Source organism: Mchenga conophoros, linkage group LG13 (assembly GCF_057382185.1).
Source record: "Mchenga conophoros isolate Kocher_MC1m ecotype Shallow Benthic linkage group LG13, M_conophoros_male_GT1.1, whole genome shotgun sequence".
NCBI classification, from domain to species: Eukaryota; Metazoa; Chordata; class Actinopteri; order Cichliformes; family Cichlidae; genus Mchenga; species Mchenga conophoros.
Window position 1 is genome coordinate 15,763,764 of NC_140538.1, and position 26,662 is coordinate 15,790,425.

General features: G+C 41.6%; 1 protein-coding gene across 1 annotated transcript in view; it reads left to right on the forward strand.

The window, feature by feature from the left end:
* The window catches only part of lrmda (leucine rich melanocyte differentiation associated), a 207,499-nt gene that overhangs the window by 157,561 nt on the left and 23,276 nt on the right, over positions 1–26,662 (forward strand). The window contains exon 6 of the mRNA XM_085296688.1: positions 20,570–20,654. Within this exon, the coding sequence (XP_085152814.1) occupies positions 20,570–20,654 (85 nt within the window). The remainder of the gene's footprint in view (positions 1–20,569; positions 20,655–26,662) is intronic.

Sequence of the window (26,662 nt, forward strand, 5' to 3'; positions counted from 1 at the left end):
ATAAAGACGATGAAGCGCGGTGTACAAAGGGAAGCTGGGGATCAGAAGGCTGTAATGAAAGGTGATTAGAAGTAGAGGCCCCAGCCAATAAGCTGCAAAGAGCTGGGGAAATAAACTCATCCTGTTAGGGATCTTTGTTGAGGACACTATTAGGCATTATCAAAGCTGATAATGACAGACAGCCACTGGCAGACAGAGATGACTATGCTAGACTATCCTAGATGATAACAAGTAATAAATCAAACCTCATTTTTGAGTGTGGAAGATGTGAACGTCATCTGCCTGAATGTACATGCGTAGTCCACTTGGTTACAAAAAACTGGCTGATAATGAAATTTATGTCACTGGGACCCAAGCATGCCAGTATAAGATCTGAGTCTACATGAAAGGCAGGATAGAACCTGGGCAGGTCTTTAGTGTGTCGCAGAGAAACAAACAAACCTGCATGCTCACATCCCACACCTCACAGTCGATTTAGTTTTTTCCTTAATCGCCAGTTAACTTAATGTGCACGTCTTTGGATTCTGGGAGGAAACTGGAGCACCTGCAGGGAGAGCGTGCAAACTTCATATAGAAAGGCCCCAGTTAACCAGCAGGTTTGAACCTGTTCTGATCAGTGCCTGTGCAATGCATGCTGGCCACCCTTTAATGGCTCACGCTCTAATCCGTACGCAGGTTGGGCACAGAGTTGCAAACTCTGCAGATCAGATTGATTGCACCAAAGGTGGGGGTGTGGGGGTGGGGCATGTTCACAGTTGCACTACTGACCTTCTATGGCACAATGGCTTTTCTACTGTAATCCAGGTTATATCCAGGTCTCATCACCAGTGGTGATCCTCGACATAAACAATCAGTTTGACACAGAATTTGATGTTTTCTCTTTGTGCAATTTCGTGAACTATTGTAAAATCACAAATGTGCACATGCACGTAGTTCTTTTTGATCACACCTCATATTACACATTATATACAGTTGGTCCAAGCATGCCTGCCTGGATATAAATACAGTAAGAATACTACTGAAAACTCATTAAATACAGGCGACATCATTGAAAAACTTCTGGGTGTTTTACTGACATGTATTACAGGAATAACTGCTCTGACCTTATGTTTAATCACTTTTCTTTGGGGTTTTGTATGTATTTACCTTTCATCTGATTGAAGTCTGTTAAGGCAGAACATCATTAAAATGTGAGTGGAATCTGCTAGTTTCATCAGCGCCTTGAGGCACCATAATGTTGTGATTTGGCGCTTTATAAATAAAATTAAATTGAAATTGGACCTTGGTCAAAAGTGTATCATTTCACTGGTGACTGGATGGCATTTTCCCTTAGTTTTTCCATTGTTCCTATGTGTCCTCACAAGCAGTGGACCATCCTGCTGGGTACTGAGTGAGTGAGTGATGGGCATTTGTTGCACTGCTCTCTGACTAAACTAAAGAAAAGGAGACTCATTCCTCTGCCTGCCATTGCCAGCTGTGAGTGGTTGTCAGGGTTGGGGCTGGTCCAGGGCCTGCTAATGGTGCTGTCTGTCTCAGTCAAGTACTTGAGCTCTTGAGTCCCTCAAGGCACACCAAGCTCTAAAGTTTGACTGGAATTAGGCACCAGGTGAATGCACAGAGGGGCGACTAGGCTGCCATGGTTGCAATCAGTGCAACATTACAAACACAGTTCATGTCTTGAGAGGCTCTTTTTGAAGATGTTTTCTTAACCACTTAAAGGTTGAATGTCGAGTTAATCTTTGTGCAAGTGGATTTCTGAAAAAAATGGTTGGTAAATAAATTATACAACATGTATGTTTTATACCGGTTGATTATCATACCAAAAGGACCCCCACGTCCCCAAAACACAAAGGACAAAAAACATAAAAATAAACCAGAGACTGAGGAGGGGTCCCAGAGGTTTCCACAAACAAACAACACTAATTCAATGCTTCACTGACACAAAAGCGCATTCAATCAAACGCCAAATAACATCCTTGTCAAGCATCTGGTAAATGGGTTATTTGGCACCTTAAACAACAAGTTGCAGTTCAGGCCCATTCAGTTTGTCAGCAGACACTACTGGCATGCTGTCTGGGGATGAGAAGCTTAGCAAAACAAAAAAAGGAGGCTGCAGGGGAGCACTGGGGCAACCGGAGAGTTTAAGACCTGCAGTGTAGCTATTACAGGATGTCAGAAAATGTGCGTAATTGAAAATGATTAGAGCTCGCGTAAAAGCCGATCAAGTCAGGGTTTGGGGAGAAAGCGCAATTGTCCTGCATAATCCTGCCTCATTCTGTTCTTTCATCTGGATGAAGAGATCAAAAAAGAAAGGATTTGTAAGGGCCAGACCTCCCTTCGCTACAGCCGCTGAGCTCAGCTCCTCTCTTTGCTTTGCTTCTTTTCAAATGTACTTCCTCTCTCGCACCCTCCGTGATGCGTGTTTCTTTTTGTTATCTGCGACATCCGTCATTTGTTCCAATGCACGCAGAAGTCAGCAAGCATTCATATGCATTTTAGCTGCAATATCTGCATGCTTGGCATTAAGTTGTGAATCGCGAAGAGGGGCCTGTGTGACAGCATGTTTAGAGATTGCACGGTGTTGCTCTTCATTATGAGACTTCAAAGGGACACACACAAACCCACACATAAACTATGAGCTGTACTTCCTTTATGCATCTTCCAGAAAAGGAAAAAAATAAATTAAGAAAAAAAAAACGAGGATAGAAAGCAGTCTGAAATGAAAGCTAGAGGGGCCTAGAGAGAGTCAAAGAGAGACACACATGGAGGAATCAGCTGTGTGCTGAATGGATCTGAGTTGGGGGAGAACGCTGCCCTTATGCCCTCTCTTTGAAGTGAGGCACAGGCCGTATGTACAGGCCCCAGAGAGGGGCACGTCTACATCCCCCCCATAGGCTGGCTGAAGGCGGCAGTCCATGCGGAGCGCGAGATACAGAGAAAAGAGTGAAGCTTTCCAACTAGGCAGCTTCCTCTCTGCGCTTTGTCTTCACCTGCATCACAGTTATTTTGTCAAGAGAAAGCTTGGAGAATTGAGCTCTGCCATTCCTGATTTAATGCCTGCATTATTTTAAGGTTATAAGATGCTATTTTAAAAGGTGTTTTATGTGATTAAGACTGATGTATAAAAAGGCAGTAGTCTAACAAGTGATAGCATGCACATGCAGCTCATTCAAATCCTCTATAATGGCCCTGAGTGTTTACCTTAAGATAAATTCTCCTAAACAGAAACATGAGTGATGGGCGTTTAGTTCTCATCTCAACAAATATGTTTAAACCAGCGAGTGAGGAGGGAGGGCGTCCATTTATGTTGAGTGCAGCACCGTTAACCGCTAGCTCGATTAGCAAGGAGGGGGAAAAAACTCGGAGCAGATGATCTCCGTCACTGTAAAGTCACACTGTTGCTCTTAGCTGTCGAAGCTGCGCTCACAGGACCCTCGTTGTAAACACACGCACGCGCGCTTTGATGGGCTGTTCTCAGCTTGCGCACCCAACACTCGGCTTGCGGGTTGGGTGGGATGCGGAGAGACGGTGTGAGGTCTTGTCTGGTCCGAGCAACTCTTGCTCTGCTCTGGCCTCGGGGAATGTTTGGCGTGAGATAAGGCTGTGTTTGAAGAGGAGCTCCAGATGCTCGTATATTACAGGTTGTCTTGTCATGCCACAGATAAAGCCTCAGAGAAGCTCCTGTCGCCAAGCTGTACCACACACAGACACACACTCACAGTGAAGATAAACGTTTACAGGAAGCATTCACCCTTCGACAGTGTCGTGCTGTGAACGTCAGGGCTGTCATAGCTCGACCATTTTTAGGCTGCGGCTCATGTCTGCAGCATCTACATTTTGACATTGGCTTACATCCTGTATATCCCTTTTTATAAACACATGATTATATTTCCCTAACTTTGAGATAGCGCTCTAGTTTTAAATATATAATTAGCCTTAACAAACACTGACTGCTAGTTACTCTCTAAAAGGACATGGGAAGGGGAAAGGGTTTATTCTGCTTTCTGAGATTTGATTTGGTCACTGTGCACTGCCAGTTGGCTGTCCAGTGTCTTTTCACACTTAATAAAACAAAAATGCAGTCTTAATAATTTCAATTCCTAGTCTTAAAGTGATGTTACTATGCCTAGCATTTATTTTAATAAACTTTGAAATAGCTTTTACTGTAGGTCAGATTTTAAGTCTTGGCTTCAGTGTACTCTCAGCATGTAACCTGTTGAAATATCTCCTTGGAAAGCAAAATTGCTTAATTAGTTTGGGGGTTCCGTTTGATTGACCGTGTTCTTTGCTGTAAGTCTTCTTACCTTATTAAGAAGGAGAAACGCTAAGGTGTCCCTGTTTTCCATCCGACCTTGAATGAGGTTATACCTCACTAATAGGACAGGAGATAGTGTGTTTGTATAATGCAGAGCCGGGTTTCCCTTTGTCATTTAGTCGTGTGTTTGCTAAAGTGGAATGGTATATTGCTCGACATAAAACGTGGCATGTCTTCATTTGTCAGGCTCATAGAGCTGTGAGACAAACGATGTTCAGAGTGTATTTCTGAGGGCCCTCTGAGACCACAGTTGAGCGGTTGCTCACTGGTGCGTTTCTCATGCTAATGTCATGGTCTCACAGTCTATCTGTCACCCCATTACGCTAACATCATTATGCACAGGGGCCTGTCTGTGTCGCTGAAAAGGACAGAATTATTCCTGTCTTATTTTGAAGCAAATTGTTTGGGGAACATTTCTCTCTCTCTCTCGCTCTGTCTCGCTCTCCTTTTTTTTCCAGCGGTAATGGCGGGCCAATCATTTTGCGAGGCTCCAGGTATGCAGATGAATGAGTAGCTATTTGAGCTGTTTGGTGAAAGGGAGTTTTTGTATTATTCATGAGAGGGGTGGTGTGTCTGAAGGAGAAGGTGTGTGTGTGTGTGTGTGTGTGTGTGTGTGTGTGTGTGTGTGTGTGTGTGTGTGTGTGTGTGTGTGTGTGTGTGTGTGTGTGTATTAGGGGCCAGTTGGGCTATCAGACACGCATGCATTCACTCTCAGGTACAGTGTACATGCATTGACTATCGCACTAACTCTGAGACAGCCATGGCTCAAAATTGCAGATAAAAATTGTGGAAGTTTGTTTCTGCCACTGGAAATAAAAAAACAAAAAAATGTCATCTGTAACTCAAAATTTCAGGTTAGTATCTCAAAAATGTGACTTAGTGACTCAATATTTTCAAGTTACTTCCTTTTGGGTCAAAATTTACTTTGATTTTGACTGTGTAATTATTGCTGGGGATTTTAACATTCATGTGGACAACCCTCAGGACAAAGGGACTAAAGACCTGAGTAACACTCTGGGCAACTTTGGGCTGACTCAGCATGTAACAGAGGCCACACATAATAGAGGACACACTCTTGACCTACTGATCTCCAAAGGCCTGAGCATTTCAAAGGTTACTGTGTCTGATGTGGGCCTGTCTGATCATTACTGTGTTTTCTTTGAAAGTAAAATCTCAGCCCACACAAATATATCAACAACAGTGATCACAAAACGGTGTATAACTGAACACAGTAGTGCAATTTTTAACCAGGTCTTCCCATTAACACCTGACCTGTCCAGAGGGTCAGTCAATGAGCTCGTCAATAGCTTCAATGCTAACATGTTAAATGTAATGGACACTATTGCTCCCATTAAGGTGAAGGTTATCTCTGGAAGGAAAAAGTCTCCATGGAAAAACTCCACACTGGTGAAAAATGAAAAAAGAGAGTGTAGGAAAGCTGAGCGCAGATGGAGAAAAACAAACCTCCAAGTTCATTATGACATTTATAAAGAGAAACTTCACAATTATAATTTACAACTGAGGAGTGCAAGGAGGTCCTACTTCTCTTACATCATCACTAAAAACAGTCATAATGCTCGGGTCTTATTTTCTACAGTTGACAGGCTAACAAACCCTCCTGTGTCAGTGGCAGCTGAACTTCATTCGACCATGGCCTGCAATGACTTTGCCAAATTCTTCACTGAAAAAATCCAAAAAATTAGACAAGCAATTGGTACATCAACAGCAGATCCAGGATATGTACTGTGTCCACCAAAAAACTGTTTAAACACCATGAAACAGTTTCACCCTATTAACAGCAAAGACCTGGAGGACATCTTAGGTCAACTGAACTCCTCCTCCTGCTGTTTAGATGTCCTGCCAACAAGTTTTTTCAAAAAGGTCTCAAAGACTTTAGAGTCAGACCTGTTACAGATCGTCAACTTTTCTTTATTATCAGGTGTGTTTCCAGAATCACTAAAAACTGCTGTAATCAAACCTATACTGAAAAAGGACAATCTTGACAAGACACAAATGAACAACTACAGGCCGATCTCAAATCTCCCGTTTTTAAGTAAGATCATTGAAAAAGCAGTTTCTCAACAGCTCAGTTACTTCTTAAAACAGAATAACTGCTATGATGCCTTCCAGTCAGGTTTTAGACAGAACCACAGCACTGAAACTGCTCTGACCAAAGTGTTCAATGACATATGTCTGAATACAGACAGTGGAAAAATGTCAGTCCTAGTTTTACTGGATCTCAGTGCAGCATTTGATACAGTTGACCACAACATATTACTCAAACGACTGGAGAACTGGACAGGTCTTTCAGGAACTGTACTAAACTGGTTCAAAACATACGTAGAAAACAGGAAATACTTTGTATCAATAGGTAACTTCACATCTGAGCAGACAAGTATCACATGTGGAGTTCCCCAAGGTTCCATCTTGGGACCCCTTCTGTTTAACATCTACATGCTCCCACTGGCACAGATTATAAACAACAACAAAATAAACTATCACAGCTATGCAGATGACACACAAATATATATCACAATGTCACCAGGAGACCGAGGCCCTGTACAGGCTCTTGGTAAATGCATTGAGGAAATCAATGACTGGTTGTGCCACAATTTTCTCCAGCTAAACAAAAACAAAACTGAGGTAATAGTCTTTGGCGCCAAAGAAAAACGATTACAGGTCACCAGAGAACTTCAATCTATACATCTAAAAACCACAAACCAGGCGAGAAATTTGGGTGTAGTGATGGATGCAGACCTAAACTTAGAAAAACACATTAAGACAATAACAAAGTCAGCTTACTATCACCTCAAGAATATATCAAGGATAAAAGATCTGATGTCTCAACAGGACCTGGAAAAACTAGTCCATGCATTCATCTTTAGTAGGCTTGATTACTGTAACAGCATCTTTACAGGTCTACCTAAAAAATCAGTCAGACAACTACAGCTCATTCAGAACTCTGCTGCTCGAGTCCTCACTAAGACCAAAAAAGTGGACCACATCAGTCCAGCTCTGAGGTCTTTACACTGGCTGCCTGTCCGTCAGAGGATAGACTTTAAAGTTCTGATGCTGGCCTATAAAGCTCTGAATGGTTTAGGACCAAAATACATCAATGACCTCCTGACCCAGTATGAACCATCCAGATCCCTCAGGTCATCTGGATCCGGTCTTTTATCAGTTCCCAGAGTCAGAACCAGACACGGAAAAGCTGCATTCAGCTTTTATGCTCCTTATATCTGGAACAAACTCCCAGAAAGCCTCAGATCAGCTGAAACACTCAGTTTATTTAAATCCAGGTTGAAGACTCACCTATTCTCAGCTGCATTTGAATAAAGCACCAAATCCACACTTTAAGCTTAAATTTCAAAACTTACATTTAACTACTGATTTTATCTACTGTTCTGATTTTATCTGTTTTGATTTTATATACTGTTGTTTGTTTGTTAATTAGTTTGTTAGTTTATTTGCTTGTTTTAATCAATTTTAAATCATGCTTTTTATTTGTTCTTGTTTCTAATGTCTCTGTAAAGCACTTTGAATCACCTTGTTGTTGAATTGTGCTATACAAATAAACTTGCCTTGCCTTGCCTTGCCTTACTCAACTTTTTAAGATAACTCAAAAGTTCAACTTGGCTCTGCCTGGCAGAAACAAGCTTCCATGTGAACTATATGCTTGTCTTCTAGTAGGGATGCCATGTATTCTGAATGGTTGTTGGCTTTCTTGAATACTCAGTTTGAGGCTACTATTAAATATTAATTCAATTTATTTATTTATTTATTTATTTATTTATTTTACCAGCTGTCAATGCACAAACTCTGCTCTAAGCAGCTTGATTTTTATAAATTAGGTGGATCTGCTATGGCCTTCTCTCCCTCATCCACCTTACTCGTTTCCTCTTACCCAGTGTAGGTTCAGTCTAAGCTCTCAGTCTTAATACTTTGGTTCTGGGAAAGAACACAAATTCCATGAGTGTGGTCAGCAGGTTTGCAGGTCTCCTGCATGTGTGCCGCCTCTCTTTGTGGGAGCGATGCATACACCCACCTGCTAATTGAAAAGCTTCAATCAGCTCGGCTAACTGAGGAGACAACCCTGGGTTCCTGTAATTGCTCTGGTGACAGTGCTTCACCAAGAAAAAAAAAGGGAAAGCCTTTCTGTGTCTCTGTGTCATCATTTGCACAGCGTTATGAATAGGTTAATAAAATGAAATACTTTAATTATAGCTTACTTGCCATATTGTTAATGGTGCCAGTGTGGCTCAATTGAATAATACAGTTTCTACTATTAATTATCTGAAAGTGAACTTGTTAAAATGATATTTTACAACCCCTTGATAAAATTATCGCTAGAGGCAATGTAATGATAGACAGACAAAGGCCATGCACGAATTATCATAAACTATTAGCTTGTTTCCAAAGGGTTTTATGTTAATCTTTTAGTGCTTAAGTACCCTGCAATTAACATATCAGGAGGAGCTGCCTTCCAGCTAGGCTTGCAAATTGAAGTGCTCAGATAAAAAAGCTATTGAGATGAAACCCTGAAAGAGAAGAGGAGCTATCGCACTGAAGTGTGCTGGAATTTTTACTCGTGCGCTTGTGTGTCTGTGCGCACATTTGTGAGAGAGGGAGAGAGCGATAGAGAGACCAAGAGCACCGAGACAAAGAATGAGTGAAAAAGAGAGCAAGATGCCGTGAGAGTGTCTGTGATCAAGGATGTATAACAATTCCATTATCTCTCGGGTGATGACATGAGATGTCTCTTTCAGGCCTCTCTCCCTTTGTCTAATGCTGCACAGTGTGTGAGGTATAGCTGGAATGAAATGGCTCTCATTGGCTACGATGGCGGCATCTGATGGAATGTGTTTACACATCAGGCTAGTGGCTTGATATGTAAATGCAGCTCGCTGAAAAGGCTACAGGGAGATATGGTTCATTGTTGGGTCCTCGCAGCCTGCTTTTCCTTTTATGCTAAGCACAATTGTATCCACTGAGCGAGCATCTTGTAAAACACCCGTTGCCTTTGGTGAGTTAAACCCACAGAGGAGACCCATGCTTTGGAAGATATGCATGTTTTATAGGGTAATTGGCAGCGTTGCTTTGCTCTGCGTTCTTTGTAGTTGACACATGGCACCATTTACGTTTATTACAATTAAAAGAAAATGCCCATAAAGCATGTGTTGACAAAAGAAGAGGGTAATTATTCCTCCGAGTATTATCTTCAGATTATTTCTTCCAGGAAAATGTATTATATATTTTATACTGATACTGATTCTTTTCTTCTTCTTGTTATTTTATGTTATCGGGCTTGTAGTTGTATTTAGAAAAGACTTGTGTTTGTCATCCACACTGTAGGAATTAATTCACAGTGTGTGCAAACAGTGAGTTGTTGGACTTTTTATCCTAATAGACATTCTAATAGACATCGGTCCTGACTCTGTGAAACCATATTGCCCATAGAGTGTTGTGATATTTTCCTCCATCACCCAAAGATGGATGACTCTACTGAGGCCCTAATCTCATGTTAAAGATTTGTTGGCCTCTAGGAGTCAGGCCTAGCATTGAGGTGCCTCACCTGATTTATATTCACTGGCACTGGAAGGAGAGCCAAGTGCACTATCTGCAAAGCAGATGCTGCAGCAGTACCCTGGTATTAGGACTTATATTTCACCTGAAATAAAACCTCTGAGCAAGGTTGTGTCCTCGAACCGCCTCTTCTTTCTCTTTTTTTTTCCATCTTTTATTGGCTCTCGTCTTCTTCTTCTTCTAACATTTACTTTTAGTAATCTTTCATGTATACGATAACCTGACCAAAAAACCATTATGTCTGCAGTGGTTAATAGCAGAGAAAAAAGCATTTTGCAACAACCTTTAAATTTTTTCTCCTGTGGCTGGATATGAAATCAGAAAGCTGAGGCAAAAATAAGGCCCATCGCCAGCCAAAATGCGGATGAGCGTCGCCTTTAAAACCAAATTCTTGTCTGTCAGCTCCTGTAGTTTATGGGGCAGAGATTACAAAGCTACCGATACAATAAATTAAACTGATGGACAGAATTATGCCCAGTGCTTCCTGCTCTCCCCAATGACGCACACTAACTTAGCGCTGCCTGACAATGAGTATGATTTAACACCCGAGCAAGAGCGGAGAGAGGAGAAACATTCACAGGCAGAGGCACCTAGGCCTCTCACTTTGGCCCACAGCCTAGTGAATAAAACACTGCTTTAATTCACCCACAAACGTGTCGCCATTAAAAGCCTAAGAATAGGGATTGCAGATCATAAATACTCTCTGATTTATTAGCTGACAACAAAGAACATAAGCCCAGCCAAGGAGAGGGAGATTGTTTGACAGAGTCTTGTCAAGGGGAGAAAAAGAGAGGAAAAACACACTCGTTCCCTCATTCTCACTCGCAGACACTCTTAGCTAAATCTGACCAAGGATGTAGCCCAGCCCTATCTCCTGCAGCAGTGCAGGAGCAGATGTGTCTGCTCTCTTCTCAATGTGTGACAGACAGAAAAGATAAACAGAGAGAAAGGCTGAGAGGGAGGAAGAGACGGAGGGAGGGAGGTAAAGAGAGCAGGAGCTGGCACGGCACTGGCTAATTTATCTCGCTGAGAGACAGATTAAAGAGAGAGGAGAGTGAAACAAAGTTCCACTGGCTTAATCAGACAGCCTGCTAGCAGAAGACATGATAAATCAGAGCAGGCTCGGTCCTGGAGAAAGCCTTTGCTCTGGGAGGGAATGGGAGACATCCTCAGCCAAACAGCAGTATCTTTTACATGGGCTGTTGTGAATAGCGGCTCGTGAACCTGCGATGGTGTATACGTGCAATCGATACTCGTTGCTATTGTTTGAACAAACATTGTTGTACAGTAGTTGTCGGCTGTTACATCGCTCCAGCGCTGTTATTTTTAGGCGCGGGTGAACAATCCTGCTCGCTGGTGTTGTGTAAACAGGACAAAAGGACATGAAGGGCCTTAAGTTTCCCCCTCAGTTTTTCTGTGAAGCAGTGTCTTTCTTTAGCTTTGTGTCTGACAGGGGACTAACCTAAGGGCCTAACCCAGGAAGAGGAAAAGGGGCTTAGATATCCCTGTGTCATTAGTTCACTACGGGGTCACAGCTGGGCCACTCAGAGCATGATTACACCCCTTGATTTATCTGCTTTGGAGCCCTAGCACAGATAAATCTCGGAACTCATCCCCGCCGTGGGATCCTCACTGTCTGATAAACGGCCCAAGCTGAATAAACAACCGCCAACACCCCCCCCCCGCACCCTCCACAAACTCCCAAGCCCTCATACATTATGAATAATTCATTCAGGTTGCGAGCTCTGTTAAATGTGTATATTTTCTATGTTAAATGGCAAAGGTGCATTCACGATCTCTATCCAAAGGTGCACATCTTTGATGAAATAGTGAAGAGCCAGAGATTGACCGACATTTTGTTTTGTAGTTGTAAAAAAAGAAAAAAAAAAATCCTCACCCACCTCCAGCTGTCGTCCTCGAGTGTTTTCACGTAAATTTGCCTTATGCAAATATGTCCCTACCACAGTTCCTGTGTAGATATTGGCCTGTCTGCCACTTTATCACAAAGTTTAGAGTCATTCATTACAGTGACCCCTGCAATAAATTTGCTTAGCGGAAAATTGCCCTCGCTGGTGTGTAGATGTGATCACGAGTGCATTTTAACTTAATTAATTGGCCGTTTCTGTTGACAAGAAATTTATGCAGTAATAATTTGCTCGAAATAGATGCAGAGCGCAGGAAATGAGATATCCATCAGGGCGCTTGTGTTCCGCCAGCTGCACCGCGGCTAATATGAAAGTATTTCAGGCTGCTCAGACCCTGCTGTTTGCGCAGTCAAGATTATATATACCCACGATCCATTGCCTGCCTCAGAGGCGCTCATGGAGGTCTATGATAACAAAGACTATGTGATTTATGGCCTGCTGTGAAAGCAGAACTTGATGAGATTAAACAATTTCATAGCACGAGTGTTTCTCAGAGGGCCTTCTGATTTGTGGCAGCAACACCGACAGTAAATCAGGTTTATATATCTGAAAGCATGCTCAGCAAAGGAGTGCAATTACTATTTCAGACAGCTACTTTTTATTTAATTTTTATCCCTGGTTTGTCTCTTTTATTCCTGGCCTGTCACATAGCCACTCACCTTCATAAGTCCTTTTGAAGGAAGGGCTGAAAAAGATTGGGAGGGTGGGAAAGTCAAGGAGGGCTGGAGAGGACGGTGCAGTGGCATGTGCCCTCTGCTATCTCTCCTCGGCAGCTTTTACAGCAACAACAACAACAACCAGGGGAGGACAACAGGCACCAGAAGAAAGACACGGGCACAGAACAGGGGAAAGCACTCCATTTTTAATGCTTTGTTTGCCTGCTGCTCTGTCCCAGTCTGGGTAAATGGAGTAAGCAGAGTGTAATTAGAGAGCTCGGCTCCGCTCCTTTGCCACAAAGATGACATGCTGTAATGATACAGCTTACAGGCCCGCAGAGGGTTCTGTCTTGCGACGGAGCATCTCGGTGGTTTGCTCGTGACTTACGATAGGTGTGGAGGATGACAGCGTTATCGTTGCGACGTAGCGATTCCGAGATGCGGATGTGGGGGAACTTCCTGTGAAAGGTTGTCAGAGATTGGAGGCAAGCGGGAGATGGATACAGAGTGTTTTAATCATCTGTTTTTACAGGATGTGTCTAATATTTTCAAATGAAAATAAAGGCCAGCCTAATTATGTGGTGGTCTGATTTGTCACAATCACAGGCAAAATTGTGTTTGTGTGCTGAAAAACAAATCACAAAACCACGACGACAATAAGGCACCATTTTTTTTTTGTTTAATTAAGAAAAGAAGTCGTGCTACTGAATGTTTTGCTTGAGTTCAGGTCAGATTTCTTTAATTTAGACGCCAGAGCTTGAACTATATTTACATCACACAACTCAAAATCTGTGTTAATCAACTAATCAGTTTTGAGTTTTGGCCTGAATGTAAGTGAACACTGAAATAGATGTGCATTAGTGTTTCGTGCATTAAAAAAATATTTTGTGTGTGTGTGTGTGTGTGTGTGTGTTTGAGGTTTTTAATGTGAGTTCCTGCACACATGCAAATGTGTGTGTTTTGAAGTTGCGGTTAAACGTTCAACGGGTGTTTGTGTGTCTGTGTCCTTGGGTGAAGATGTGAGTTGTGCATCTGTCTGCATCATCCCGTATCTTCCCAGAAAACATCAAGAGATCTCATTATTTTGACACATCTCAGGGTTTTTTTTTCCTCTTTTTTCTCTCCGTGTGCCTTGAGTCAAAATTAGTTTTCGTTCCCTCTGTGATCTTACTGACTGAAGCCGGCTCAAAGTAAAGAAAATCGCAGTCTTCGTAGCAGGGCTGAGTCAAACACACACTTCACACAGCCACAGTCTGAGTTAAGCATTGCTAAGTAACCTTCACATTTCACTCGTGTGAAGAGCTAATTTCCTTTAAGTTCACATGTCACTTTTTGTAGCTCTTTTTGTGGGTCCTCTTCAAATGTCTCTCGGCATCTAATTGCATAGGAAACATTCTAGACAAGCCGGTGTGACAGGCCCGCTCCCAGAGTCTTCAATTATTAAACATCCTACACTCTAGAAAACAGCCTTGACGTTAGATACAGCCCCTAATCGGAACAGAAAGCCTCATGATATGTCACACTCCTGAGTTGCTGTGGTTTTGTGCGTGTGTGTGTGTTTGTGTAGTTTGCCTTAAAACAAGGAAAGATGAAAATATTTCTTTTCACACCAGTTAAATAAGGCAAAACTATGACAAAAATAATTTTTGTCACAGGTAGATCAGAAAGCTCACACCTTACTTTTCCCCCTCTTGTTTAGTGATAAAAGAAATGGCGCCTGTGGAAATGTGAGAGACAACTGGTTAGGTTTTGCTTAAAAGTTTGACCAAGGTAACAAATTACAGTTTCGACTAATACTTGAAAGATTTCATGATGCTTTATTTGTGTGTGTCTGTCTGTCTTTGCAACTTTGTAGCATTAGCATCTGCGCCTGTGGAAAGGTCAAACTAAACCAAAATAAAAAATAGCTTTAAGCCAATTGTGCTGCATACCTGCAATGAAGACTTTCTCCTTTAAATCACCTGTACTTATCCAGCAAGACGCTCGCCCAAAAGGTCGACGACTCTTTAAATTTCAACCTCAAAACAAACACAGCCTTATTACCATCTGTGAGTCATCGCTGTGGGTGATTAACGTTCAGCGGCACTCAACCTTTGCCTGTCTGACGCTTAGCCGTACACAGAACTGCAGGTTTTTACTGTTGCCGGTTCACCCTGTGTGTCTCGTGCCCCGAGCGAAACATCAGTTCCTCTTGTGATCAGTGATCATATGATACGTTTACTCAGAACAAGTTCATTGGAGTAGAACTGGCTAATCATTAAACGCACGCTCAGTAGTCTTCCTGCTGGGGAAAACACTGCCGTTCTGCTCACAAGTGCAGGCACCGTTACATCAAATTTTCTTCCCCCTGCCATCACCCAAGAAAACGGAATTCATTCTTTTCATGCACACTCATTTTATTTTTTCTTTTCACTACGCACGCTCAGAATCACTGAGGTCTCGTGTAACATGACATGAAAACATCTTAATTAATACACTTCTATTGCAGTCTTCGCCATATTTTGATGCCAAAGTACCCATTTTAATTATTTGACCTCATGCAAAGTGCTGCTCTGGCATCCAAAATAATATCTTGTGCACCAGTGTGATATTCCATTAGATTAGACTTTTCTTTGAGAGCGTACAAATGCCTCTGCTCGATCTCTGGTAGCGAATTAGAGCATTTTCCATTTCATCAGTGCCATTACATGCTGAGAGATGCTCCGAGCCGTTGCTGCTTATTCATTTTTCATTGTTTATTTCTAAAAGTGTTGCATTGTTTGTAACCTCCCCTCTCAAAAAAAAACCAACTTTAGAAGTGCGAAACACGAATCATAAAAAATTCCATCTAGTGAAGAAATAAACGTGTCATTCCAGCATTAAATGTTGACTCAAATAAGTTCACAAGTTGTGTCTCCTCTGATCTCCAACATGATCAGAAAGCTGCACCAGTTTATAGAGACAAGATGTGAAAAAAGTTCCATGCACAGACACAAAAGAAATATTTTGATATAGACCCAAAGAGAAAACATATCAAAAGACATTTTTATACATGTCTTTTGCAAGCACAAAAAGCAGAAATGGTGTCAAGAGAAAACAAAACAGAAGGCTTGTTTCTTCCAACAATTGCTTTAAGCTACAAAAATCTCCTTGAGTCCCTAGCCTCCCCTCAATGTCAGCCCCCTCCCCTCCCCTCGCCCTCCCTTCCCCTCTCTCCTCTTCATTTCTCTCTTTTCCCCTTTTCCCTCTGTAAGGCAGGACAGGGCCCTCTTTGCACCCTGATAGGTTGCGGGCTGATGCTTAGCAACAACATTCCTGTGCCCTAAGTAGCAGTAAGCCTCTGGCTGAACTCTTTGATGTGGCTGTCAGGCCACATTTATTTCCTTTTAGCACTTTGTCTACTTGTCCAGATGTATAAGGAGATAAAAAGGGCTGGTGTTTACACTGGTCTCCCTCTGTAGCGCGGCTGTAATTAGATTGTATTGCTGGTCAGTCTTAAGGAGAGAGGTGAGGTGAGGCGAGGCAGGAACCAGCTGTGTCAGGATGAGCTGGTCAAAGGGAGACTTCAGAGACAGATCGCCAGAAAGGAAAACAGTGTGTAAGACATGGTGCAACACGGTTGCTTTATGTGCTCACCGCGATGGCCGGCGTCAGATTTGAGAGAAATCTTCTAGATGAACTAATATCTTCATAATGTACTGTAATGTAACGCCCATCAAGATCTCTAATCCGCAGCCAAGCTTGCGAAACTTTGTAAACTTTGTGGCAGTTGCATGTGAAAAACAACTAGATTTGCGTCAGGCTTCCCTGACTCACTTTTTCAGTGTCTTACATTTTGAAGATCCCCACCGTGGAGGTGGTTATGTGCTCCATGTGGCTCTCTTTGTGACTTGCTTTTCTTCTTTTTCCATCCCTCCCCTGTCTTCCTCCTCCCCTCTCTCTCATGATGATATGTTGGAAGTAATAATCACTATTGCCTCTGGGTTTATCAGCATTTATTCACATAACAACACTGAAAAGGAGAAGACAGACAGCACTGGTGTGATGTATTATCTAGTATGGGAATCATCTTTCATAATGACATCCAACGGAGCTTCCTCTCTCTACCTATTCCACTCTCCCGCTCGCACACATACATCTACACACACTTTCTTCATTTCTCTCTCCCTCTTTGCACTCCCCTCTGTCCACCCTTTATTATCACGGAATCCGTGGTGCTCCCAAGCCTGTAAATTTGTGCCACATTATCATAAGCTGTGGTGATAACTCACATTGCACAGAGACAATAATGATGTGAACACTCAGCATATGCCCCGGGCCCAGCAAATTAAAACAATGCTCAGCTTGATGAGCAGACTAATCTGGACAGCAGAGAGAGGAGAGAGAAGAAGGGCGTCCAGGAGCATCTTACATAGACAACACAGCAGCACCTCCCCCTGTTCAGTGTAGGTACAGCTGGAGAAATCAAGCCAAAGAGCCAGAGGGAGTGAAAGAAATGATACAGGAAAGAGGGAACAGTGGGAGATGGAGTGTAAATGAAGTCCTTGTTTTGAAAATGTGAAAAGGACACGATGGGACAGGTCGTATGTTTAGTACATCGGAGGTTTCTGATTTGACAGAAAGTTTGCAAACCCTTTGTAATATAAAGGATTCCTGCATTAATTAATCAGAAAATGGTGCCCCATGTCTACATCGCAGTCATAATTTCAAACTTAAATGACATTTGGATTTTTTTAATTTTGATTCGTACATCTTGACCACTCACAGCGCAGGGATGAAAAATTAGAAATTAGAAACTTGTAGAACCTTCACCTCAGTCCGATCTCTTCTAAGCTCCCTGGACTGCTGCCCTGTGTTTTCTGTACTGTTCTCTCAGTAGCTGCAGAACAGCGACGCTCACTTCACCAGACTTCACATTTGAATGCTTTGGTGGTAATGTGCGACACCCCCTTTCCTCTAAACATAGCATTTTGTGTCTCAACAGTCCACTTTACATTGACCCTGAAGTGTTTTTGCTTCATTTGTGAAACACACAGTGTTGAGCTTTGTTTTGTTTATATGTGTCTGCAAAATGGTAGGTTGCTTAATAGCTTCCTTCAATAGCCACCTGTCTTACTCAGTGCTTATCTTAGAAATTTAACAAATTGTAGAGATACCTCCTGGTGGTCCTTTTTCACCTTTTCCAGGATTGCATATCGTGCTCTTGGTCTGAACACTGCGGGACACATACTTGCATAGAGAGTAAGCAACAATCCTGAATAATCTTCAATCGTAGCCAGCTTGTTTATTGTTTCTTGATGAGCAGCCCTTTCCAGCTTTGCGCATCAATAAAATGCTTTAAATGTGTTTTCCTTGTGGTATGATTCACGTCAGTGTTTTTAGGATAAGCAGACTTTGTCAGTACAGACATTGTGTGACCTTATAACAAACAGCTCCTTACAGTAATTGGAGCACCAAACTCTGAGCAGCATTAGAATAGGGGTTCACTTAGTTTCTCCAACCTACTTTCTAAATATGTTTAATAAAGGCACCAAAAGTTTTCTATTATTAGTATAATCAGAGTTTCTTTCTTTTTGCATTTTCTTTGTAATGGACCATGCTTTATGAGTAGCCAGTTTAGAAATACTGGTGGAAAAAAACACTTGTTTAAAGTGCTAAAACATAAAGCTATTAATCCTCTCGTAGCAAGTACAGAAAAATCGTCCTCCATTTGCTTCACATGCATGCTTGAGTGCAAATGTCAAGGGCTAATGATGAAGATCTGAGGGTTTAAAGGGGAAGATCGAGACAAGTGGAAGTTGGAGTTACAACAGCCACCTACGGGTCAGCTGTGTGATCAGCAGGCATTAGAGCGAGGAAGTAAAGTAGTGGTGTCATATCACTGGGGTGGAGTTGGTTTCAGCACTGAAAACAAGGTGACTAATGTCCCATAGGACCACAGCCAGAGTGCTAAGCTCCATCTAGTATTCACCACACCTAAGTAGTGCTCCCTTGTTCTCATCCAGCACCCCCTATATCATCTGCGGGTGGTGCTGTTAATAATGTGGCAACCCGGAAGATTAATTGTGGCCGAGCATCAGGATTAAGAGGGGATTTTTGTGGGCCAAGCAGGCCTAAAGGGGCCCAGGCTTGTGATCTTTCATGCAGACCAGGAAATGAGGCAAGCAGGGGGCGCAACTCTATGGTGGCCCAGACATGCACAAAGGTAGATCAGACAGCTCACAATTCCCCTCTTAATGCCTGAGTCGCTTGTTTCTTTTCCTATGAAGTGACATAGACGAACACTGAGTGTGTTTGTACTGATCGGTAATATGAGTTGCAAACCAAAATGGCAAAATTCAAAGATAGGAAAACGCTAAATAAACCTTGATACATGTCTCAAAAATGAGATGGGTGGTGATCATTTTGCTGTAGGATCTTTAGTCTCAGTCCAATATTTGTTTTGCTAGCTCAATGCTATAAATACCCAACTATTTTCCTTACATGTCAGGTGACAGTAGTTACTGAGTACAATGTGTTCATATTTTTAGTTCTTTTACTTCATAAATGTACATCGCAGAAGCAGGGGAGTGATCTGTGACATTTCTTAGGAGGTTTTAGCAGCAGGTCTGCTGTCAAAACTATATTCTTCTTTTAAGCACTTTTTTTTTTTTCAAAAGCTGACTCTCCAGCATACATGAAGCAAGGCCTTTAAAATAGGCGCATTTTGTCTTCTTTTTTTTCCTTGGTATAATATGAGACACATGCTGGCCAGACCTTAATGCCTTTCAGAGATGCTATCTGAAAGCACATTATGTGATCGTTTTCAGTTCACATTGCTCTCTTTGCCGATGAAGAATATGGTTCCATTTAACAGTGCAGACCATTCCATTTCTCAAGGTTATGCATGGGCATGTAGAGGAACAACAATAAAAGTGGGAAAAATGCAGCTCCAAGCCATCTCTAATATGTATTTGTCAGTTGAGTCTCTTGCCATGATTAAAGGCCTAGTGAATTCCTTCCTGCAAGAAAGGAAAGTATTTCTGCAAAGGCATCAGATATCGCTGTGTCATGATAAACTGCCTGCTCCGCTAGCTAAAAGGCTAAGGTGGAAAAAAAGAGAATGTTTTGGACCTTGAAAGTGCACCAAAAGAATAACAACACACAAACTGTTGACCCGTGTGGGAATACTGTCTCATGACATAGAGGCCACTGTTTTCTCTTTGTCCCAAACCCGCATTCATCACACGCGTTTAGCCTGAACCTCTGACTGTGCTCACAGTCAGAGGTTCAGTCCAGTTTTGCAGCTAAGAATGTATGAAAAAAAAAATCACATTTCAGTTGTAGGACAATAAATAAGATAAAGAAGTTAAACAAAGAGAAGTATGTATCATGTAATTTGCATTCACACTTTCTAGTGTAGAAAGGTTATTTCGTCTGATTTTATATTACCCTCATGTTACTGTTGTATTATCTGGGTGAATGTTAAAACCTCCCTATTAGGTTATGCTATAAATCAGGTGTCATCAGGTCCTCTCATAGACTTCATTAGAAAAGTTGTTTTGGTCTCTGGTTTGAAGATTATATTTATGAAGCCTAATGTGTTTGTTGCATTTAAACGTGTCACATCAACAAATTGTGATTTTACAAAGATTGAATCGCTTTCTGTACAGGTGTATCAGTACAGGTGTAAGACAGACACAGAGATCTGTTAGCATAATATACCACATAGCAATCTATTTGATTTGTCAGATAATTCCATTATAAATGACTCGACTCCATGAACAGGGTTTAAAGGTCCAGTTTGGGGATTCAAATTAGCAGCAATCTCACCCAGAGGTCAGCTAGCAGCTATAGAGAAATGACTGACACTCAAAGCAAGCCCTTAATCTTAGTATAATATAAACGGATAAGTTAAATTAGGAAAACACCACTGAAGGTGATTAATCCATGCTGTTAAACCTTGTCCCTATGAGAAGATTTTTTTTTTGTCACAAAATGTAAATAAAATAAAATGAACTTTAGAACAAAGACTGCCACATGGCATTATTTTTTAACCATGTGGCAGTGGTTTGCTGCTTGCTTGCTATAACTTTATAGCTAATTCTTTTTCTACATTCCTTTTCTGCTAGTCACTTAATGAGGCTGGATCAGAGAGCCATCTACTGCCCTATTCGCCTCTACCGCGAGGATCCAGAGATCCCATGCCCCACAAAGGTAAGAAAAATATTTATTTTCTTCAAAATTAAGAAGAAACATTGAGATCCTGGTTCTATAGATTATGTAAATGAGTCATAACGCTAACAGCAGCAGAGAGTGGGAATCTATTGAACTTGAAACTGAGTTGAAGTTATCTATTCTTATTGATCTCTTCTCATCTGTGTGATGTGTTGATAGTGGGAATAAATCTGAGTAATCTCAGCTAACTCTGATCTGAGTGTAAGCGTGGGAGCATGCAGTACATACACAGAATGAAGCATCCTTGATCTGTTGATACTAGACATTGATTAGGCCTCATATTGACCCAGTGTAGTATGTTGATGTAATTATGTAGCAACTTCTTAACATCAAACACTGCACTCTAGAAAGAATACAACACATTCATTAAAACGACACACTGCTCTAAATTAATGGCGAAGGCCACCTACTGCTTTTGTACCAGATACTCAGCTGAGACTTTGAGAAAAAACAAGTCAAGTTCAATATTATTATACGTATCATACCCACAGGTCATTATCCCGTAATCAGCTGAAATGATTTACTGCAACCAAAATTAACTAATTCAATTCATTCCACTTGCATTTTTTTGTTGTTGCATGAATTCACAACAAAAGTAACATCAAGGTGTTTTATATTGTAAGGTAAAGACCCTACAGTAATACAGAAATAACCCAACAATGACACCCTATGAGCAAGCACTTGGTGACAGTGGGAAGGAAAAACTCCCTTTTAAACAGGAACAAACCTTCAGCAGAACCAGCCTCAGGGAGGGTGACTCATCTGCCGTGACCGGTTGAAGGTAAAGTGAGGAAAACCAAATGTGCATTTTAGTCAGTTCGTTTGACAATTTAGTGGTTTTCTTAATAATTAAACTGAATTAAATAAAGGAAGTGAATATATTTTATTTTAATACCACCAGAAACAAAAGTAAAATTCTTAAAATGCCCTCTATACACACATTCCAGCTATTAACATAAAGTAACATAAACACAACCTATGCTTCAGCCACAGTTCCAGAGATGAGCAGTCTCTTATGGATCCAGCATATGTACAACATATGGAGGTGGAAGACCATTTAAGGCTTTAAATGCAAGCAGTAGCACTGTATACTGGATTCTGTAGTGCAAAGGAAGCCAGTGTCAGTAATGCAATCTCTCTCTTTTTTTCTTTCAGTCAGTAATTGTCTGCTGCATTTTTGGACTAATTTTAAACAAGCAAGAAATGATTTACTAACTCCAGTATACTGTGCATAACAATAGTCCAGTCTACATGTAACAAAAGCATGCAGAAAACTTCAGAGCTGATGGTTTTAGACAAAATTTTAGTCCGTGTCAAATTTGTGTCAAGGATTTTAAACCTGTGTTTTAAAGTGGGTAAGGAGCCCAGGTTATGTGTCAACCTAGTTCATAGTGGAGGGCCTAACGATACGGCTTCTGTTTTCGATTCATTTGACTGTAAAAACTGTGGGATGTTTCTATATCCAAGATGCAGACAGTGGGCCTTCATATGCAGCAATAAGAGGATGCGTGCTGATAGTTTAATAATAAAGATAATTTTAAACATAAAATTTCAGTCAGCCACCAGTTTTTCCATGTCTTGCAAAAGAAAATAAACATGCGAAGCAGTGTCTTCTATTTTCCAAATTCACGTTTATATATAGACTTTATGGAAACCCAGATTTAAGTAAGCCTGACTCTTGGACTTGGCTTTGTGGAGTTGTTTAAAGCAGAATTAACAGATAAGTTTGGCTTAATAACTCATTTGGCTTAATAAGTACCCTATTTCAGGGTTCAGGGTAGTTAACTATTACTTCATGCTTGAGAGATTCATCAATGATGTCACATTGCAAGATATTTGTGATGAGCTGACAACCACTATAGTAGCATTACTTATCAGTTGCGAGTGCTTCTAGGCTAATATACAGTAGAGTAGACCTCCATCCACATTAATGGTGCCAAGGACAGATCTATGTCATGAAAGCCAGGATGGTGGCAGCTCTCATCGGAAGTAAGGACAGAAAGAGCCTTGTGCTTTGTCAAAATCAGACCTGGCTAAGAACAACTCATTTAAAGGTGAGGGGACCTGCCACATGAAATATTTCTCCCCTCTGACTGAGATCAGAGTAACAGTGACAGTCTCCATTTGTTATTTTTATGATGCGGCGCTGCAGCCTTAGATAACACAGCCCTCGTCTTCGCCCTTCACCTCCTCTTCGTGTCCCTGCCTCGTCGAGCCCCTACCCCCGCTCTTATTTTTTTCTTTCCCCCCCCGTTTATTTGCTCTTCTCAAACACAGTTGAGTTTTCTCTATGTGTGGGAAACGGTCACAGTAACTCCTCAGTCAAAGAGAACAAAGTGGTGACAAAGCAGCGCTACAACAAACAGAATGGTTGAGACAGTAATTCCACACAAATGCGTGCTGAGGTAAATTCAGTAAATGAACAAAAGCGCTGAAACAATGCGCTGCATAATTTTGTGCAAATCACTGCAGAACTCTTGTTTCAACACACACGGTAAATTAAACAAATCGCTACATGTTTGTTCAAAATTTGTTGCAAAAGTAAGCCACTCTGGTCTTACTCTGTATCGTGCTTTTCCCACTGCAACTGCTGCTTCTTGTGCCATGTGATTAGCCTGTTTGCTTTATGCTTTAATCTTGAGAATCACAATCAATACTTGAATAAAAAATGCACTTCAACAGCTTTGGCTTTTTAAAGTACACATTATGCGGTATGTGATTGTGACAGTAGTTGTTTGGGTTAATGGTGTGGTCTTTTTAATAGAGAGGCAAGCGGGAGGCTGTTTGGTTTTATCCGGACTCCAGAAATAGCGGCCATATCAGCAGCGTATCTGAGATCGCTCCGACGGTGTCTCAGAAACACTCCGCCTTACCTCCCTTGAACCCCCTGCACCTAACTACTCCACCGTGTTACCTGTTTGAAAGCCCCAGAGTCTGGTTGGCAGAGGTAATTACAGCAGCTAGGAGCTCCCAATGGAAGGCAGCACTGGCAGGTCACTGCCCAGGGACAGAGGGGTGGAAACTGTGCTCCTATCTTGGTTGGTGAAGGACACGGAATAAAACAAGGTAGCAGAGAGAAGAGCAGGGGAGAGTAGTGAAAAAACATTTGCTGCTGTGGTAGTGAAATCTAAATCGTAATTTCATAGACATCTGACAGCAGACAGAGAGGAAAGTAGGGGGGAAAGGACGGGGAAATCAGGAAGAGGGGCAGCTTTAAACAGTGAAAGGAGATGAGACTTCAGAGGGGCCCGAGGATCGTCCACTACTGTCACCTTAGCTCTAACTCTCAGTGCTGGTCCAACTGTCAGCTCGACTCTGAATCTAACAGTCCAAGATGGAGTCTCAGTGTAAAGTATAGTTTGCCTTCATGAAGACTGGTCTATACTACACTATTACACAGCCAATTACACGATGCAGTCTTGTGTCTTACTGTGAAGATGTATCATTTCAGCCTGGAAAAGAAAAAAAAATGTGCTGAGTTATTTATTACCACCTTGTCTTTTTCTTGAGGTGGCACATTTTGAAGTCAGATTTACATGTTGATTTCATAGATCTAATTATAGCTGTAGTTAAGAGGTATGTATGTAAAAAAAAAAAAAAAAAGTAAGGCTTGAGACTTGATTGATGTATCCGTGTGCACAGAAGAAATTTTAATGAACTGCCTTTCATTTCCTTTGTATAATTCAATAAATATGCCAGACACTAGAAGCTGCTTTTTCACATGTATCAGATTAAATCTGATTGGGCCATCCTTCAGCAGTGACAGCTGTAAATGAAGGGGATGTCTCTGTACAAGCCAAGTAAATAGATCAAGAAAAAAAGCCCCACCTGGTATCTGCCTTACAGTATGAGCCCTGGGCCCTTTTAATCTCGCTTTTCTGGGCCTGCTTCCAGCTACTTTGTATGTATGTAACTTAAATGGTGCACAACTGTTATTAAAATCCCCAGAGGAAAGCAGCCTTCAAAGAAGAAAAAAAAAACCTCCTTTCTGATGATACTCATGGGGCACCTCGCATTTGTTTAGAAGTTCGCTTTTGTTACATGTCGAGGTGATCTGCACTGCAGCTCCTGCTACAATCCCCACAGCTCCCTCGGCACTCCTCCCCGAAATGGAGCAACGGGAACAGATCCAAGCTAAGAGTAAACTGTTTTACAGTTGCTGCACAACAAATAAACAAACATCTGGAAGCATTCAGAGTGGCCCATTAGAAGGGCTCTGGGCTTTGCCAAAAAGGGGTAAATGATGAGGAATGGGCTGTCGAGAGGCTGGTGGAGACAGGGGAGAGGCCAGATGACAGAGCTGTGGGTGCTAAGCACTGCCTTTTAGAGCTCAGCTGGGCTCAGAGAGATCTACACCTGCTGCTATCTCCTCCTCCCCTCCTCTCCTCCATCAGACATCTGGATGGGATACATGACTAATGGATGACTAAACTGCTAGTGTTGAAACTTAGCTGTTGTCATTATGAAGGAAAAGGTTGTTTGTCTGAGTGATGACTTAATGTCCTCTGTACAACACACTTGGTAAAAGTAAAAATCAGTTTGACGGCTTTAAAATGAAAAAAATAGATATACCCCGATGTCTGTTTATCGTTGTTTGTGTAATAACCAGAGCTGATTGTATCTTCTATAAGTGCTTAGATTAGATGCTGTTGTGAATGCAAATCTGTTTTGAAAACATGTTCCGCTGATTATGAAATTGCTTCCTAAATTAACTGGCATTACATCAGACATCTGTTTCTTAACCCCGTAGGTTTTTCTGCACCGAGCTGTTTTTTCCGTGCTTATCTTGAGTGATAACTTAGTTCTGGTCGATGTCAATCTGTAGATAGAATGACGACTCTGCTCTTTCAGCTGACAGTCCTTCCATTCTGGTTTGGGCCACATGTTCCGAAAGTATGGAAACATCCTCTCTGGAACTTAGTGAGAAAACACAGAGCAAAGCTTTGACGTTTCCCATTAGACATACGTGCTCTGCAAGACATTTCACTCAGTCCCGTAATGATTATACCAGGACAATCTGTCCCCTGATAAACATCACTCTTAAACACAAAGACTTGCTTTGGCCCCCACACAACTAAAATGAGCCACATGGAAAGGGAAAAGTGTAATCTTTTCCTCAAGACTGTCCCAGAGAGTCCTTTGCAGAGCTGCTTTCTATAAACTTTTGTAATAAACCAAACAAAATTTGAAGTGTGCATTCAACATCAATGAGAAGGGACAGATGATGAAATGCTGTTACAGAGAGTGATATATATACACACAGTGAGCTGGCAGCTATATACCGAGCCTCTGCACCAAACTCTAAAAAGTAAATTAACAAAGTAAAGACATGGCCTTCTTCCCGGGTACTGACTTCATAAAAGTGTTTCCCAAGCACTCGTCACTTCATGAAGGTTTTATTTCTCTGCAGCGTCTGCCAGTTAGTGAGCTGATGAGGTGTCTTAAGTTTAGTGTGTAATGACTGGGTGTCCTGTTGCCATCTCGGAAGTTGTCATGTAAATCAAAATCCAGCTACAAAACTGACACAGTCGAACAGATGTTCCCCTTTGTTTAAATGACCATGCACAGTGTTAGCCTCGGGAGCTACTTGGACAGATAATGTCGAAATGTAAGATATTGTACCGTGGTGCTGCGATGCAAATTTTCTAGAAGTACTTGCATGGCGTAACTTTGTGCTGAACATTGGGGGGGTCAAGATCTCTGTCTAAATAAATAAATAAATCTGGGTAAATTCCCAGATGATTAAACATGCAACTATTTTGCTGGCAATAACAAATTTCCCACGTGTGGGACTAATAAAGGTTATCTTATCTTATCTTATCTTATACCTGAAATGAGTAAAGAAAATCAACAGCCTATTTATGCAAGTTAATTCTTAATTTCATTAGGGGGGTTATATTGGTTGGATCTGATTATTGGGGGGGGGTGGTCATAACCCCCCTAACACCCCTGGAAATTACGCCCCTGAGTACTTGCTATATTTCATC